Source organism: Leptinotarsa decemlineata, unplaced genomic scaffold, assembly GCF_025532065.1.
Source record: "Leptinotarsa decemlineata unplaced genomic scaffold, Ldec_3_MD MMD2_tig00026354_RagTag_RagTag, whole genome shotgun sequence".
Classification (NCBI taxonomy): Eukaryota; Metazoa; Arthropoda; class Insecta; order Coleoptera; family Chrysomelidae; genus Leptinotarsa; species Leptinotarsa decemlineata.
The window spans coordinates 22960178-22975868 of record NW_027412702.1 but is presented as its reverse complement, the minus strand read 5'-3'; the positions used below and the strand labels follow the sequence as shown (position 1 = coordinate 22975868).

At 34.4% G+C, this 15691-nt stretch overlaps 2 protein-coding genes across 3 annotated transcripts in view; both read right to left on the bottom strand.

The window, feature by feature from the left end:
• Window positions 1-1052: 1052 nt before the first annotated feature.
• TrpRS-m (Tryptophanyl-tRNA synthetase, mitochondrial) lies at window positions 1053-5140 on the bottom strand. Of its 2 annotated transcripts, none has more exons than XM_074184325.1 (8): window positions 4874-5140; window positions 4646-4823; window positions 3554-3716; window positions 3386-3493; window positions 2445-2566; window positions 2245-2396; window positions 1768-1886; window positions 1053-1299 (listed from the first exon to the last, which is right to left on the bottom strand). In XM_074184325.1, exons 1-8 carry the CDS (start codon window positions 4934-4936, stop codon window positions 1080-1082), a joined length of 1125 nt encoding a protein of 374 aa, XP_074040426.1. In that variant the 5' UTR covers window positions 4937-5140; the 3' UTR covers window positions 1053-1079. The 2 variants fall into 2 exon arrangements, with proteins under 2 accessions (XP_074040426.1, XP_074040427.1); XM_074184326.1 differs by having other exon boundaries at window positions 3554-3708; window positions 4650-4823.
• Window positions 5141-8113: 2973 nt separating this feature from the next.
• LOC111515776 (uncharacterized) overlaps window positions 8114-15691 on the bottom strand; it is a 29642-nt gene continuing 22064 nt past the window's right edge. Inside the window, exon 3 of the mRNA XM_074184337.1 lies at window positions 8114-10036. Coding sequence (XP_074040438.1) covers window positions 9950-10036 — 87 coding nt within the window. The 3' untranslated portion in view covers window positions 8114-9949. The remainder of the gene's footprint in view (window positions 10037-15691) is intronic.

Here is a 15691-nt window from a genome sequence, read left to right as displayed (position 1 = left end):
TTTCATCGCCTTTTCGATATCCAACGCTATGTTTTGTCCACACAAAATGGCTGAGTCAACAATATTTTTTTCCTTAGATCAAAAGTGCCTTCCTTGAATGCCCCTTTAATGTTCACTCATCTATGACTGAACGCAGTTTGCCACAAGATACATGAAATATCTCTGGTGTGATCACTTGGACCCCTTCTCCATGCAAATATTTTGTTAAAAACTTTCGACCTACGACACTTTTGATGAAGAAGTAATGAATGGATCCTATAAGTTTCAGCCCCCCATTCACAGAGGAGCTGACTGACACTGCTTGACTATATCTTTGTATATACAAAGACTATATCTTTGTATATAGGTTAATATACAAAGACTATATCTTTGTATATAGACTATATACAAATACTATATCAAATTGATACTTCATTTTCAATGTTATCCAGGTTTGGAAATAAATTGATATTACGCGAAAGAATTTTTACATTGATCCATAAATTGAAGATCGTAATGAAATACGAGCGACATATTTCGATTCTTGCTTCATCTATCAACATGTATACAAAGTTGGGCCATTCTTATTTCTCGACAATTTTCAACAAAATAAAAGAGAATCTGTTAAAACACCAGGATTTCTACACATCTTTACCAAAATAATTGACAGACGTCACGATGAAAATGCCATCTATTACTAGGTAGTGAAAGCTGATTAGCCTCTTAAAATGGGTTTCGAAGAGCTTCCTCTATGGCGCGCCACTTCACTTGTTTTCGTCATGAGAAACGTTCCCTCGCGAATTCAGTTTCTTACTGGTCAAATGAATTTCAGCGACAAAATTTGTTAAAGGCCCTTAAGAAGGATAACTGTGATATAAATCTGCGAATAAACTATCGCCGCTGATGAAAATGCTGCCAGCAGCAACTCACATTTAAAAAACATCAACCCTCTATTTTGTATCTCTAATCTCAGGTTTCCAATCTATTAATTAGTTGAAACAATGCAAGAAAGAACTGTAAAAAATTGTTTCTGTTAATCAGATCATAAAAATTTCAAGAAAAAACTAAACGAGTTTAAAGATATCATTTTTTTTTTTTAATCAACCATGTGTTTTAATCTTTTCCTGTTTTCTGATTTTGAATTTCAACCCTAATTTGTGCTGCACCTCTTCCCAATGTTTCGAAGAAATTTCACTAGCTTCTTCTTGGCCGTTCTTCAAAACTTCCAGTAGATGCCTCTCATCCGATAAATAATGTGATATTCTTTCTTGAATTGGCCTTAAATATTCTACCACTGCATCTGCCACTATTAATTTATATCTGAAATTTTAACAATTCATTCAATAGTCAACACTATAAGACACAAGTTATCTAATCATTTACAACATAATATAATATAAAGTGTCGAGTTACTGGAGCCTATTATCAGAAACCAAGAGAGATGAAGTCTATTCTAGAGCCTACTTACATGATTTTCTTTGTGTATATCTGCAGAACCGATTGCAATTTTATGAATTTCAAAATGTCATTCAAATCAGCTCACAGATACGATTTTTTATCCTAATGTAACCAAATTTGTATCTTTTAGGTTTCCGATTTTCCCATGCCAACCCTACTCATCTTAAATAGATAGTATACAATATATTTCAATGAATTTCTTCCTTATCAATAAATGTGAAGTTTTTAACAATACCTAATGCTATTTGTGTTGCATAAAGAACAGGTTTTTCATGTGATCATATGGATTTTCTCTGAATAGACCAAAATGTTCTGAATTTATCAACTTACTGTCCAGTATTGAAGTTCTGAACATCTCTGCAGATTTTATCGACTGGTTCATTGGTAACAAATGAATGGATACTTATGAGATTGGATACACCAGGCCTCTCCTCTGGATCGAACGTCACCTGCAGAAAAAATAATGGCATGAAAACTTAAAAAATACAGTCCTACTCCGTTATATTCATCACTATTATTAGAATTGAATCACTAGGAAAAGATCAATTTTGACAAAGGGTATTAAATATTCTGAAATTAATATCAAATGACCAATGGAAAATCTCAAAATAATCGAGAAAGAAATTTATTAAAGAACATAGAAACAGATCAGTATTCACCTCTTCCACAATATTCGAAATGAATATTTGAAATGATTATTTCAACTTGTTTTTATCCAGAAAGTATGAAAATTAATCAGTATTGGTAGGCTGGCCAAAACATTGAGGAACAAGATAAAAACAACACATATTAAGAATTTTTACTTACCTGTGAGGTAAAATCTGTGACAGCCTTTTTGATATTTCTTACGATATCCTCGGGTTTATCTGTAATACATATCCTACTCTTCGGATCTGGATCTGATTTGGACATCTTCTTAGCTGGGTCTCTAAGACTTCTGAGTCTTGCATACTCCGACCCTACAAGAAAATTCAATGAGTTTTAGAAAGCTACTTGAGAGAGGTTACCTGTTATAATGGCGTGAGGAATAGGAAAAGTATCGCCAAATCTACTGTTGAACATTCTGGCGAGTTCCTGTGAGAGTTGAATTTGCTGAACTTGATCTTCACCAACTGGTACATGGGTTGCCCTTAAAGATTGTTCAACAACTCCGGATATTATTTCCTTTTCCATTTTATAAAAAAATATTTCCGTTTTTTATTCAACAATTATAATAATAACCCTCAAATGATTAACATTATTTACGAAAGACAAAATAGCTGGTAATTATCAAAATAGTTGGATTTCATATGCCCAAAATATTATTATATGATTGCATATACTCATATGCACTAGTACAAACTTTTTCTCATGTGCATTTATCATCTAAGTACTTTGAGAAGAAGTTATATGCAAAGAAATAAATCTCAATTTGAGACTGAAATTGGTATTTTCCTGGCATGTCCATTTCTTGAATTCTCCATCATTTCAGGGAGATTTTTCATATTTTGTCCAGAACACTCAAAACAAATATCAGAACACCTTGAAACTTATTCTAATATTATTATGGCTTTTCTATTGTTACTCTCTTGAACATCAAAAAAATATCCGTGAATCAAAAGGGATACAAATATGCCTGTAGCCAGATATTTAAAAGATAATATGAAAGCAAACTCATTTTGTTTTATTGATAATATAAACAAATATTAATCCAAAACAAACACTGTTCCCAAACACCAGAACTGCTGCAGTCTTCTCAACAAACAATTTCACAAACCAAGTTAGCGTCTCCAAAAGATTAAGTAGACTAATGTTTGTTAATCAAATGTTTTATTCGTGTCTCATTTGTAAAGTATGTCCATTTCATCTTTTCATTTCCGATTTCAAATGAATATCCATTCAATGTCTGTCTTACTTCATTGCTTATCAAGATTATTTCAACTAATTAATCACTCATTTATGAACTTACTTGTAAGTCAGAATGTCTGCTGCCTGTAGCACGGGGTATATAAACAGACCCAAGGGAATATCTTTAAGATCTTTGGACTTTTCTTTATATTGTGGAAGATGGGATAGTCTGCAAATTAATCTCCTCAAAACTGTCGCTAGAGACAATTTTGTAAATTCAACTACTTACCTAGGCATTGTGCAAATACAACCCAAACACCAACTAATTTGTGTATGCTCAGGAACTGTTGATTGTTGGAACAAAACTGTTTTTGTTGGATCGATACCACATCCCAAAAGAGTAGCTGTCATTTCCAAGATGTTCGTTCTTAGTTTTTTAGGGTCCTGCAAAACTATAGTTTGTAAAAAGTAGGGTCGATTCAGTAATTTAACCAAGTCTAAGGCCCAGTTGTATAACAATAGTTCAAGTAGCTCAGCTGAACCTTGTAACTCAGAACTTGGTTTAAATATTGTATTCTGTAGTACAACTGAATTTTGAAAGATATTCAAAAAAGTGAGGTTCGAATCAAACTTTTTTGATTTAGCTAAGAGTTGGCCATTAAAAATGGATTTTAGTACTAATACGATGATGAACAAAAAGCATTTTCAATGAGAAATTATTTAACCTCTTCGTAGTCAGAAAAAATATAGTAAAAGTTGTTGAATTTAAAAAATATATAAAATTAATAAAATAGTCAGTGGTAAAAAACTAATGAATATTTTTTTGTTATTGATATTACAAATACCATATATTATCATGCGAGATTACATGTAATTATTCATAAATTGTACCACAGCTTCATCTAGATTATTTGGAAGATTTGGTTTACTCTAGATGTTTGCAACAATTTCAAGTAGACCTTTCGATATCACACGATGCCTTGGACTTTTTCTGCTTTGGGTGAAATGCCAAATCTTTCTCAATACTTGCTCTCTTTTTTTTTGAGGGGGATTTGCCAAAGGTATTGTGAAGTGTTATTTATGTATATTAGGAGCTATACCCTTCTGTAATTTTGCGAATGTCAATCAAAGTTTACAAAGTTAATATTATCAGGTAGTTTTAATTAATCAAGGTTTCAAATACAATCAAGGAGTGAATAAATAGTTTCCGTTTTAAAATTTGAACTACACTTGAACAGTGACTGTGCAAAAATGTGGCTACACAATTATATCTTTGTCACAAAGAAATATATATTGCTTATTCGATAATATTTGTTAATTAAAATATAAAAAAGCAAATGGGAGGTATGTAACTTTGAATCATTTGAAGAAGAGTAGTTACCTACATGAGGCAGAGTCATAGAATGAAGATCTGCTATACTAAGTATAATGTTTTCCCCTTCATTCTGCAATTTTACCCATTGAGCTATTGCACCTAGATAATTCCCCAAATGTATTGCTCCAGTTGGTTGAATTCCCGAGAATATTCGCCTAGGGTATTTGGAAATACTTTCGGTAGCCTACGAAATTTTATTTTTAGATAATAATGGGGCGTATTCAATGAAATTACATGGGTCGAAAAATACTTCGTACTGCAGAATCTGTGAAGAGTTCGATTCCAAAAGATTTTCATAATGTATATTTTTTTCCAAAGTGGGTTTGTGAACTATCTCCAGCTAAAACAATCGATTTATTGTAGAAATCATTAACATTTTCAATTCAGAAATGACTTCACAAATTTTTCAGTTATCTTCAGAAAAGCAGAAAATATTCCAAATCCAGACTTTAAATTAATCAAATTATATTAGACCTCAGAACAGTCAGAACATAACCTCTCTAACCATCCAAGCAGTGTTGCCGCACACATTTATAGCAATAGGTATGTTCAGTTTTGAAAATCTGGAGCAGCTCCAGATGATATAGATTTGGTACCACGTGATCAGAGAGTCAACGGAGCGAAATATATTTAACGAAGGCACGATTTTATTTAAATGACAAGATGATCTTTGTGGTATCATTTGTCACCACACAATCTCTAATATGATTGAAGACTTTATAAGAATTACTATCGTTAAAGAAATCACCATGTGCTATTAACACATTTTTGAAGAAAAAGCATACAATTTTTTCTCAGAACTACTCATGTGAAGATCAAATAATTCTTTATATGCTTATAGTGAGGCTTTATTCAGAAGAAAAATTATTTGTTTATGATAGAGAATTTATACTTGTTAACTTCAATTGGAATTATCTGGATTATAATGCTCTCAATCATCTTCCACGGTCTTTGCTGCAGCGACGTCTCAAAACCATAGGATATTTCGAGTTATCCATTCAGTGAATATACATGGGTTCTACTTCAAAGTTTATTGATTTTTTGCACTGAAATTTCAGACGCCAAATTGACAAATTTACACAAGTAAACCTCACAACAAGCTTTTGAATCACACATATTGCGTAATATCATGAGTGTTAGGAATCACACGTTAAAAGATTTGACCTCGTTAGTCCTTAGCTCGCACAAGTTTCGACTTCTGAGGGTTATATTTCGTAGGGGTGTGATAGCTGGTTAACGGAAAAAACATATTTTAATTTTTTTTTAAATATATTGACGTGTTAGTTTGGTTTGATTTAAAGTTTATTTTGTTTTAGAGCATGTGAGCAGAAAGCTCGTTTTTAAAAATGTTTTTCATCAATGATTTATTGCAAAATATCCTTAAAAATCACTATACATTTTGTTTGGAAATATCAGAGTTGAATAAAGTACAGGGGGTAGAAAAAGTACCGGAGGACCATTTTATAAAGCAAGTATATCACTCGTATCTGACTTTGAATATTTCTCCAATAGAGAAAACCAGGATGAAGTTTTTCTTCTGAGGATCTCACGATACATTCATTTCGAAACTTGAATTCTACAGACCTCGGAAGTTATAAACGTTCATCTACGTATACACATCTTTCTAAAGTCTTTGAAAAATAATACAAGTTCTTTCGTAAATGAATATAATCCCATTTCATCTGGACAATTTGTATTCAAAGAAAAAACATCTACAGAAGACGCAATACTGAACTAACGGAACTGATACACAAATTTTGAGGTTAAGGTAAACCGTCTCTTTATCATTTCATAGATTTAACTAAGACATTTGATACTGTTTATCATCGTCTGCTCTTGCAAACACTAAAAAATAAAGACATTAAATAGAATTGATTTGAACTTTTTAAATGTTACCTCGAAAACAGAAAGCAAGCTGCAAGAGTGAACGATACACTAGTGATCAAAAGCAAGTTATTCGTGAAAAGAGAAATGAACATTTTTATGTTTTTTACCACTTTTAATTGTAACTAAACGTTACTGCAGTTACTTTATAACTAATACAACGGAGTTTATTATATTAGTTTGAGAATGTCCATATAGGACGAAACTGCAGTAACGTTAGTTACAATTAAAAGTGGTAAAAAACATAGAAATTTTCATTTCCCTTTTCATTATGATCTCCTACCACGTAGTAACGGCCACATCGATCAATTTATTCAAGTTATTCGTGGTGTTCCTCAAGGCACAGTATTGGGGCCTTTATTGTTCAATATTTATATTGATGATTTATTCAAATTGCGAAGTGAAGATGAAATTAGTGGATAAGTTGATGACATGTCAATATTTTATGAGGCAGAAACCTGGAGTTTGCTCAAAGAAAGGGTGGAAAAGACTTCAAACTAGTGAAAGAGTGATTTGACCACTCTTTCACTATTTGGGAAAAACAACTTTTTGCCTTTCAGCTTCAATATATCGAATAGCTGTCCATATAGGAGTATTAAAAATTTAGGTATATTTATCGATAAACATTTGAAATATGATGCTCATATAAAATATAGTATTAAAATACTTCAATCAATACTTTACAGTTTTCGACTACTCAAAACATGTTTACCAACGTAGGAAGTAGAAAAACTATATTCCGCCTTAGTGGAAAGCCACAGCGTAGTTACTAAGTTTTGCGGGTAAATTTAAATTCATTAGAAATCATTTAGAGGAGATTTTTAAAACTTATCTATTCGGAAAATATACGTTTTCCAACAGATCGACCATATAAGGAATGTTCTGTTATGGATCTCCGACAGCTATACTATTTTTGTACAACTGTAAAATATCACTTTAGTAAAAATAAAGCACCAGTCCGAAATCACAAGTATAGCACTCGACATCAGTATCACAAAGAGCATACTCTTTCTGTGCTGCAAAACTTTATAATACATTATCGGAAGCGGTGAGAAATTTATTTCGTAAGTCATTGTTCAAAAAGAATTAAAAAATTCATATTGGAAAATGACGGAAATTTCATGATAAATCTTCTAGAGTTTATAAAACAGGTCTTACATAAATATTTACTCATCTTGGCTTTTATCTATTCATTTTCAATACTTGATCGTGATTTCTTCTGCAATATAATATCATCAGAGCATCATCTACAGGTACTGTTAATCCCAACTATTCCATTTCATCTTTTTCATTACATTATTATATTATTTTAACTTTTTATTATATTTGTTATCATCACATCACAAAACATTTTTTTTGTGTTTTATATAATTTTTATTACATCATACTATTTATTGTTTGCGAAACAAGTGCAGTAGCACTAATTGCCTAGGCACTTTATTCAACTTGTTCCCTTAAAAAATGTACTCTTGTGAATGAAATTATTATTATCATTCGTCACTAAAACTACTTCTTAGAAATTTAAATTCATAATTTAATTTGTTTGTTTTTTTTATGACTGGAAAAGGTTGGAAGAAATGAAACACTCGGTAATAAAAGTCAATATGACTAAGGGAAGAATTTAGTCGGCCCTTATTTAATTGAAAATATAAAGTGATAGACACATTAGATAGTATAATAATATTATCGGTTCCATACAAATCTAGAAATTTTGTTTATAATGCTCATATCATACAAATATGTTTGCACAAGTTACAAACACTACTTTCATTTATAAAGTTTGAACAAGGCACGCAAAAATAGTTTAGAGAAACTTTTTTATATAAATTCATAAGTACTTTATAGCTAGACATTTAAAATTTCTGAATTTAATGTATACATTTCAATTTCCATACTTATCTACAAACAGAAGTCTCCCGCCTGCAAGAGAAATTAGAAAAAGTTAACAAAGTTAAATCAAAGTTCAGTATTTCCATAATACGCTAAGTCTACATAGTAAAAATGATGTCCCGATCGATTTTTATCCTACTATATTCCGATCCAGTTATAATAAATGTCGGAATAAAATTGGTTCAGTCGATAATCTTAAAATTATTTAAATATATCAAGTTTATGGGTCGGCTAGGGATAGTCGTTAGCCTCAAGTTACGAAATAAGTACTGAAATTTGATCTAAAATAACGATACAGCCTACGAATATGACAAAATCTCGCAAATATGGCGTAAATATTAAACAGCTTCTCGGAAAGTAATTTAATATTCCGGCTCGTCTTTCACAAACAAGACGATTCAGCAGAAGCGAAATAACTTCAGTTTCTTTCCCCCTGCAAAGATATGTACATACTTTAATGATGTACCCCGCTCTAGTATACGTCTGAATTTCGAATAAATTTTGAATCATCAAGATTTTTATACACATACAATCGAACAAGTAACTTTAGAAATTGTTGATTCATTATTTCTATATTAAATATTTCTAGTTTTTATCAACTGCGTACGATATGTTTCTCATTATAATATAGTTCGAAAGATAAAGAAATATATTTGAAATTAATTTTTTATGCGAACCATTTCATTAAAATTCTTCTTGCTGAATCTTCTCTCAAGTAATATACGCAAGAATTGTCAAAGATAACAAGAATAGACACATAGTCTATCATAAATATATAAGCTAAAACTAAAATATATTTGCTTCTAACTCTTACAATAACAAGTCAAATATAATAAATAATTTGAGTGTACTAGTCTTGCTTTGTTACCTGAAAATACATTGATTTTGGTGATAGATACAAGAGATGATATGAGTATTCAACAAAATAAGAAAAATATAAAACACGAACAATTATTTACATCGAATGAATTGTCTTGGTGATAATTCCAAAAAGAAGCGTTCAATTAACCTCAGCATCAGATTGAATAGATGTTGACGCTTTCGAGGACCGAATTTTTTCACGGATTTCAGAAACGAACATTGCCAGCGATAATTCAATTTTCTCTATCACCAACATCGTTTACTGTAATTAAACACATTGGGAGAATTCAATCAGTAATTTAAACAAAACTTCAGGAACAAAACAAGACGCACAGAAACATTAGATAAAATCTGACAAAAATCCAACAGCGAAAAAATGTTCCCGACACGACATAGCATTATTCTTATCCAATATATCACGCATTCGACATTGAAAAATGTCAATATTTGCGAAAACCGCCCTTCATTACAAAAGATCACAACATATTGATCTCGGTCTCAATATTTGGTGTCAGAGGTGGAATTGACCATCAGAAGTGGAACATGCTCTCCTTTGTGATGAAGGACAGTTTTGCAAACGAAGCGTGCCAAAAATATGTATGCCGTTAAAATGTCCGTAATCGGTACCTTCAAACTTTTCTAATTTTTTCCGCGTCCGTCGACGCTCAACCTGTACTATGTCAACAGCTTGAAGAACATAATGGCCAAGGAGATATTGATGAAGAGCACTACAAGGACCAACTGCTGGCGCGTGAACCAATCCTGAAAAAATTGAATAGTTTTAAGTCTTTTGACACAAAAATGGTTCGAGTTTTGATGTTCAACTACTGCGCATGTGTGAGTATCATGTTAAAACAAACGTTCGTGGGGCGTGCAGTAGTAAGTGTTGGTTCATAACCAAGCTATGTCGGTGAGGCAAACAAAATTAAAGCAAGTATTGTAACTGTTCTGGTTCTATGACTCTAATTGTTTCGGTCAATCTACATTCCTATATGAAATAAACAATATTTGTGGAGTAGAATTGGTGTTGGTTGTCCAACGCCTTTTTCTGTTCATTGCAAATCTACACTGACACTTCTCCCAACCAAATTTAGTGGTATCGTATAATAACATTATTTATATTCATTTGCAAAATGGTTTCACAATTCTTTAATTTCAGAAGGAATCTAACCAAAGAATATCAATGTGGTGTAGGTTCAGACATTAAATTTCATTCATTAGTGGTGAAATCAGAAAAACAGTTTGACAAAATGGTTTAGACTTTCGCGGCTGAGGTTTTCAGTGCCATCATTTTTCGAGTTTGAAAGCCATGGATTTTTGGAATGTCTTCCCGACGTTTCGCTGGCGCGAGTGGCTAGCTTCTTCAGAGGTTCAACCATCATGGCTCATTCTGTTCGTTATTCTCGAATTCCTTAAAATGGGGTTCCATGTTCGGTTGAGGTTCACCGCTTCTTCTTTTCTGTTGAAATTCTCCGTGTGTTTGTGGATCTCTATTGCCTCCCGTACCAGTCGGTTAAAGTATCCCTGGTAGGGGGCAATTAGTTCTTTATTTTCAAACAAGATTGTGTGGTCTCCTTCACTAAGTGCGTGTTCTGCCACAGCTACTTGTCCGCTTGGCCTTGGCTTGGCCTTCAAACCGTTTCATGAAGGAAAAGCGATAGACACTTTTGAATTGAAGCCGACCTTGTGGCTACGTTACGTAGATGACACTTTCGTCATCTGGAAACATGGAAGAGACGCCCTGAACCGTTTCCTATACCACTTAAACGCCCAACACCCGAGCATAAAATTCACCATGGAGATTGAGCAGGACCAACGGATAGCTTTCCTAGATATATTAGTAGAACGATGTGGTACCAGACTAACCCACAAAGTGTATCAAAAACCCACACACACACACAGATAGATACTTGCACGCACTATCGAACCACCATCCTATCCAAAAGAGAGGAGTCATCTTCATAACGGAACGGGCTCGGAGAATATGTGAACCAGAACATCTGGAGAGGGAACTGAAACACCTTGAAGGGACCTTGAGATCGAATGGATACAGTGCCTCCGAGATCAGGAAAGTCATGAAACCAAAAGGATCAGATGGTGACACGCGCATATCTACCATTTATCCCTAGGGTCACGAACAGAAATGGAAAACTATTGGATAAACACGACATCGAAACAGTCCTCAAACCCACGAGGAAGATAACAAAGCCTCAGATCGGCTAAAGACAAAAGATACCCATTATCAGCAGCAGGGGTCTATCGCATACCGTGCACTTGTGGGAAGGTATATATCGAAACCACCAAACGATCCATGGGAACATGACTAAAAGAGCATAAAAGGAACTGCAGACTAGGCCAAGCGGACAAGTCAGAGGTGGCAGAACACGTACTTAGTGAAGGAGACCACACAATCTTGTTTGAAAACACAGAACTAATTACCCCCAACCAGGGATACTATAACCGACTGGTACGGGAGGCAATAGAGATCCACAAACACACGGAGAATTTCAACAGAAAAGAAAGAAGCGGTGAACCTCAACCGAATGTGGAACCCCATTTTGAGGAATTCGAGAATAACGAACAGAATGACAATATGCAGCAAGATTGTTAATGTTCTAGGTTCAAGTACAGGTACAAGTGCAGAGACAAGTACATGTACAAATATAAATGATTACCTGACAAGGCATAAATACGCTATACGAAGCCTAAAAGTTATTCATCGGACAGCAAGCCATGATGGTTGAACCTCTGAAGAAGATAGCCACTCGCGCCAGCGAAATGTCAGAAAGAAATTCCAAAAATCCACGGCTTTTAAAACTCAAAAAATAATGACACTGAGAAAAACAGTAAAAGCTGAGAATTGACTTCGAAACGTGGAGATATACCACGTTTGACAGACTGAAGTATTCGAAATATGTGTTCACGATGGTGAGACACTAAATACAGGTGTTCATGAGCAGAAAACCCGAAAATTTCTATATGCAAGTATAACCAGGTACGAGTTATTATGTAATATGTAATAATTAAGAGCATATTGAAACAAGAAGAACCGAGATGAAGGGAAATGAAATGAATAGATGTAAATGTCGAGGGAATTAAATATCTGTGAGTGATATTGGATCTCAGTCTGTTCAGAAACAATTTAGATGTGATAAAAAGAAAGACAAGAGTATCATAAATGATGCTTAGGGAAGAAACGAGGGGCCGAATCCAGGCACGAAGTATTCTCTGTATAATGGTTGAACCCAAGACAAGATATGGTTTGGTCACCAAAATGAAACAAGAGACTACTATAAAAAAAATCAGGCACTGTGTAAAAACTTGCACGAGAGCAATGAAAACCACACCAACGTCAGCATTGGGGACTGCTGTGTCTTCTCCATTTACATCTTGTGATAACCGTGCGGGCAGTAATTGTGAAGAGAAGATGTGAACGATTATTCTCATAAGAAGTTTGGCAAAAATACCTGCTATACAGACGTTAGTTAGAATATACTGTAGCGGTGAAAATTACAGTTGCAGCTATAAGCCCAGGGGGCGTTAGAAAACACCTGCCGGGTAAAAGTCTACGTACAGTGCGACAGGACGACACAGGACGGGAACATGACGGAACGTGCCCTTCGAGCTGAGACGGCACGGCATTGGCCTAGCCAATGCCGTGGCATTGGCTAGGCCAATGGCATGTGCCTGTCCGTTGCCTGCCTTAGTGTGAGCCCCTTCAAAAGAAAATATAGAAAGAGAAAATAAAATTCACGTCATGTTTCCGTTCCGGCATGTTCCCGTCCTGTGACGTCCTGTCGCAGTGTGCGTATACTTTGAGGAGTCACCAGTGGAGGTAAAAGTCCTTCGAAATGACGCCACATTCTTAGATGTATATACATGTCCATAAGATTCAATTTAATAACGTAACTTTAAAGATACTGGGTGCCCTCTCGTCGTAGAAAGTAATGAGGGGCCCTACCGTGATAAACCTCCTTCCCTAGCTACTATGGCACAATGAAGTAACTAAGGAATTCCAGTAACATCGAATCAACAGCAAGAGCTTTCCAGTTCTTCCCTCTTGTTCAGTTAAAAAACCGAAGGGACTATGTACTAGCCTTGCACCAAATAATTCAGCATCAGGTAGAGGAAACAAACTCCATCTGAGCAGGTTAATACACGGTTACGCACAAACGATAATTCACCCAAATCAGTGCCCTGCATGGCTGAATCCAATGTATCGTGAGGTATAGCTTATGGAAAGGTTATTAACGTAGAAATCTTGCACCTTGAACATCTGACAGTGCCTCAGTGCCAAACAATCCACAGGAATCTGTTCATTATGCCTTCATGGCTGCCGTAGAAGATTTTTCAGAAGATGGTCTATAGGTATGATTCAAAAGCTGATCATTTAGGCCTAAATGGCCGAGGCCTAGGAGGATTAGGAGTCTTCTCAGTGGTGGGCGCAGATAGTACTCTACAGACATGGGAGTACGTCCATCTGAAATACCTTACAGAAGACTTACTTCCCGAGTAACACATATCTGTTGCTTAGTTAGTCGCAGACTGGCCGTCAATCAGACCCTCTCTAGATTGAGGAACATGGTCTGTCAACCTTGGAGTGGATTATTCTTCACAGCATTTGGCATCTTGCCAGCTGACCTGAAAGATCACTCAACAAGTGAAGTACCTAGTTTTGTAGGGAGGCTGGATTTATTTGGTCGAGCTACATTGAACTTTCGAAGGTTACAATGGAGAGTCAACTGGACACTTTGAACCAATCTACTAGCTCGGTTACTACATATCTGTTTTCGAGGAGGAAGTGTATGCAATCTTGGAATGCACAAGAAATATTGATTCAAGGACTCAACCAAAATGGGCAGATCAATATTCTTTCAGATAGCCGGAGTGCACTCGGAGAATTGATGTTTCCAGAATGACTAGTTTGTCTTAAGAAGAGGAATGAAGAAACTAGGAAAGAAGCGCTTGAGAGAAGCGCTTCCTTCCTACTATCAACATAGCAGGGGTTGGATCAGAATAATAATTAATTTTAGAGGGCGCTTACACGGAACGGACTGCAATTCAGTATCATTTGAAAATTAACCATGTTTTTTATTTTTGACAAAGTATTCTGAGATGTATACTGAAGTAGTTTAATAACAATAATATTGAGTTTACCCATTCTACTTTCTATATTAGACACAAGCTAATGTATATAGTGTAGTTTTTTTCAATTATAAAAATTATTTTATATCTGTCATGGATGTTCAAGCTTTAGGTCCCGGAGAGAAATAAAGTAGATGACAGTGGAATTCGTTTAATTTTTTAGTGCTTTTGTAAATAATATATGGTAAGATACTTGAACCATTATTCACATTACTCTATACGTTTTATCAGTGGATACTTATGCGAAACATTTATTTTCAATCTTACCTGGTCCTCCAGTGAGGATACCTATATTGAAATACAGTAAAAATAAACAATTTTCATATATGCATGCCTAGTTGAAAGCAATACCGCAAAATTAGAACATTAGAGAATATACACTGATGATTTTTGACATGTTCTGGAAAATCAGGACTTTCACAAATTATCACTATCATTCATCTTTGTCCGATGTTTTGAAGATGAGTCAATTTATAACCTAGATTCTATGATTTGGGGAGTTTTATAAGCAGGTATACTCGTAAAATTACCATCACATCATTTTCCATTGGAATTTTGATATTTTGCTGATTGTTGAAGGAGAAAATTCTCAAAAAATATCGATAAAAAAGTAAAATATTAACTATGTGATGGATTTTGCCGATATTTGATGAAAATCCATCTCATTCAAATGAGAGATTTACACTGGACAGTTTACAAAACCACAACTCGTGTTTGTCTATTAAATAGCTTCCTCAAGAGTTTTCATATCTTGATGCTATTGTATAGCTATTGGGGAAGCTATTCAATAGCTTACTCATATAGCCATACAATAGCAATTGTAAAGCTACTGAATGGCTTTACAATAGCTTCCTCAAGAGTTTTTATACTCTTGATGCTATTGTATAGATATTGAGGAACCTATTGTATACCTATTCAATAGCTTACTCATATAACGATTCAATATCAAGTGTAAAGCTATTGAATAGCTTCCTCAAGAGTTTTCATACTCCTGAAGCTATTGTATAGCTATTGGGAAACTATATAATAGGTTACTCAAGAATTTTCATACCCTTGACGCTATTGTATGGCTACTGAGAAAGCAATTGAATAGCTATACGATACAATATACAATAGCTCTTGAATAGCTATACAATATCTATTGAATAGCTAAACTCTTGACACTATTGTAGAGCTATTAAAGAAGCTATTGTATAGCGAAACCGTGTTGCGGTTTTTTAATGAAAACTGCCTGTCATGAATAATTTATAATTTGCCTTCACGAGAGATTAA

Bases quoted from the DNA above. Each gene is read 5' to 3' on its own strand.
- TrpRS-m (XM_074184325.1), bottom strand. From the start codon at position 4,936: ATGAAAATCTTTTGGAATCGAACTCTTCACAGATTCTGCAGTACGAAG. The intron at 3,494-3,553 runs GTAAGTAGTTGA...ATTAATTTGCAG, and splicing joins TGTATTTGCACAATGCCTAG to ACTATCCCATCTTCCACAAT. The intron at 1,300-1,767 runs GTAAGTTGATAA...TTAAAATTTCAG, and splicing joins CAGAACTTCAATACTGGACA to ATATAAATTAATAGTGGCAG.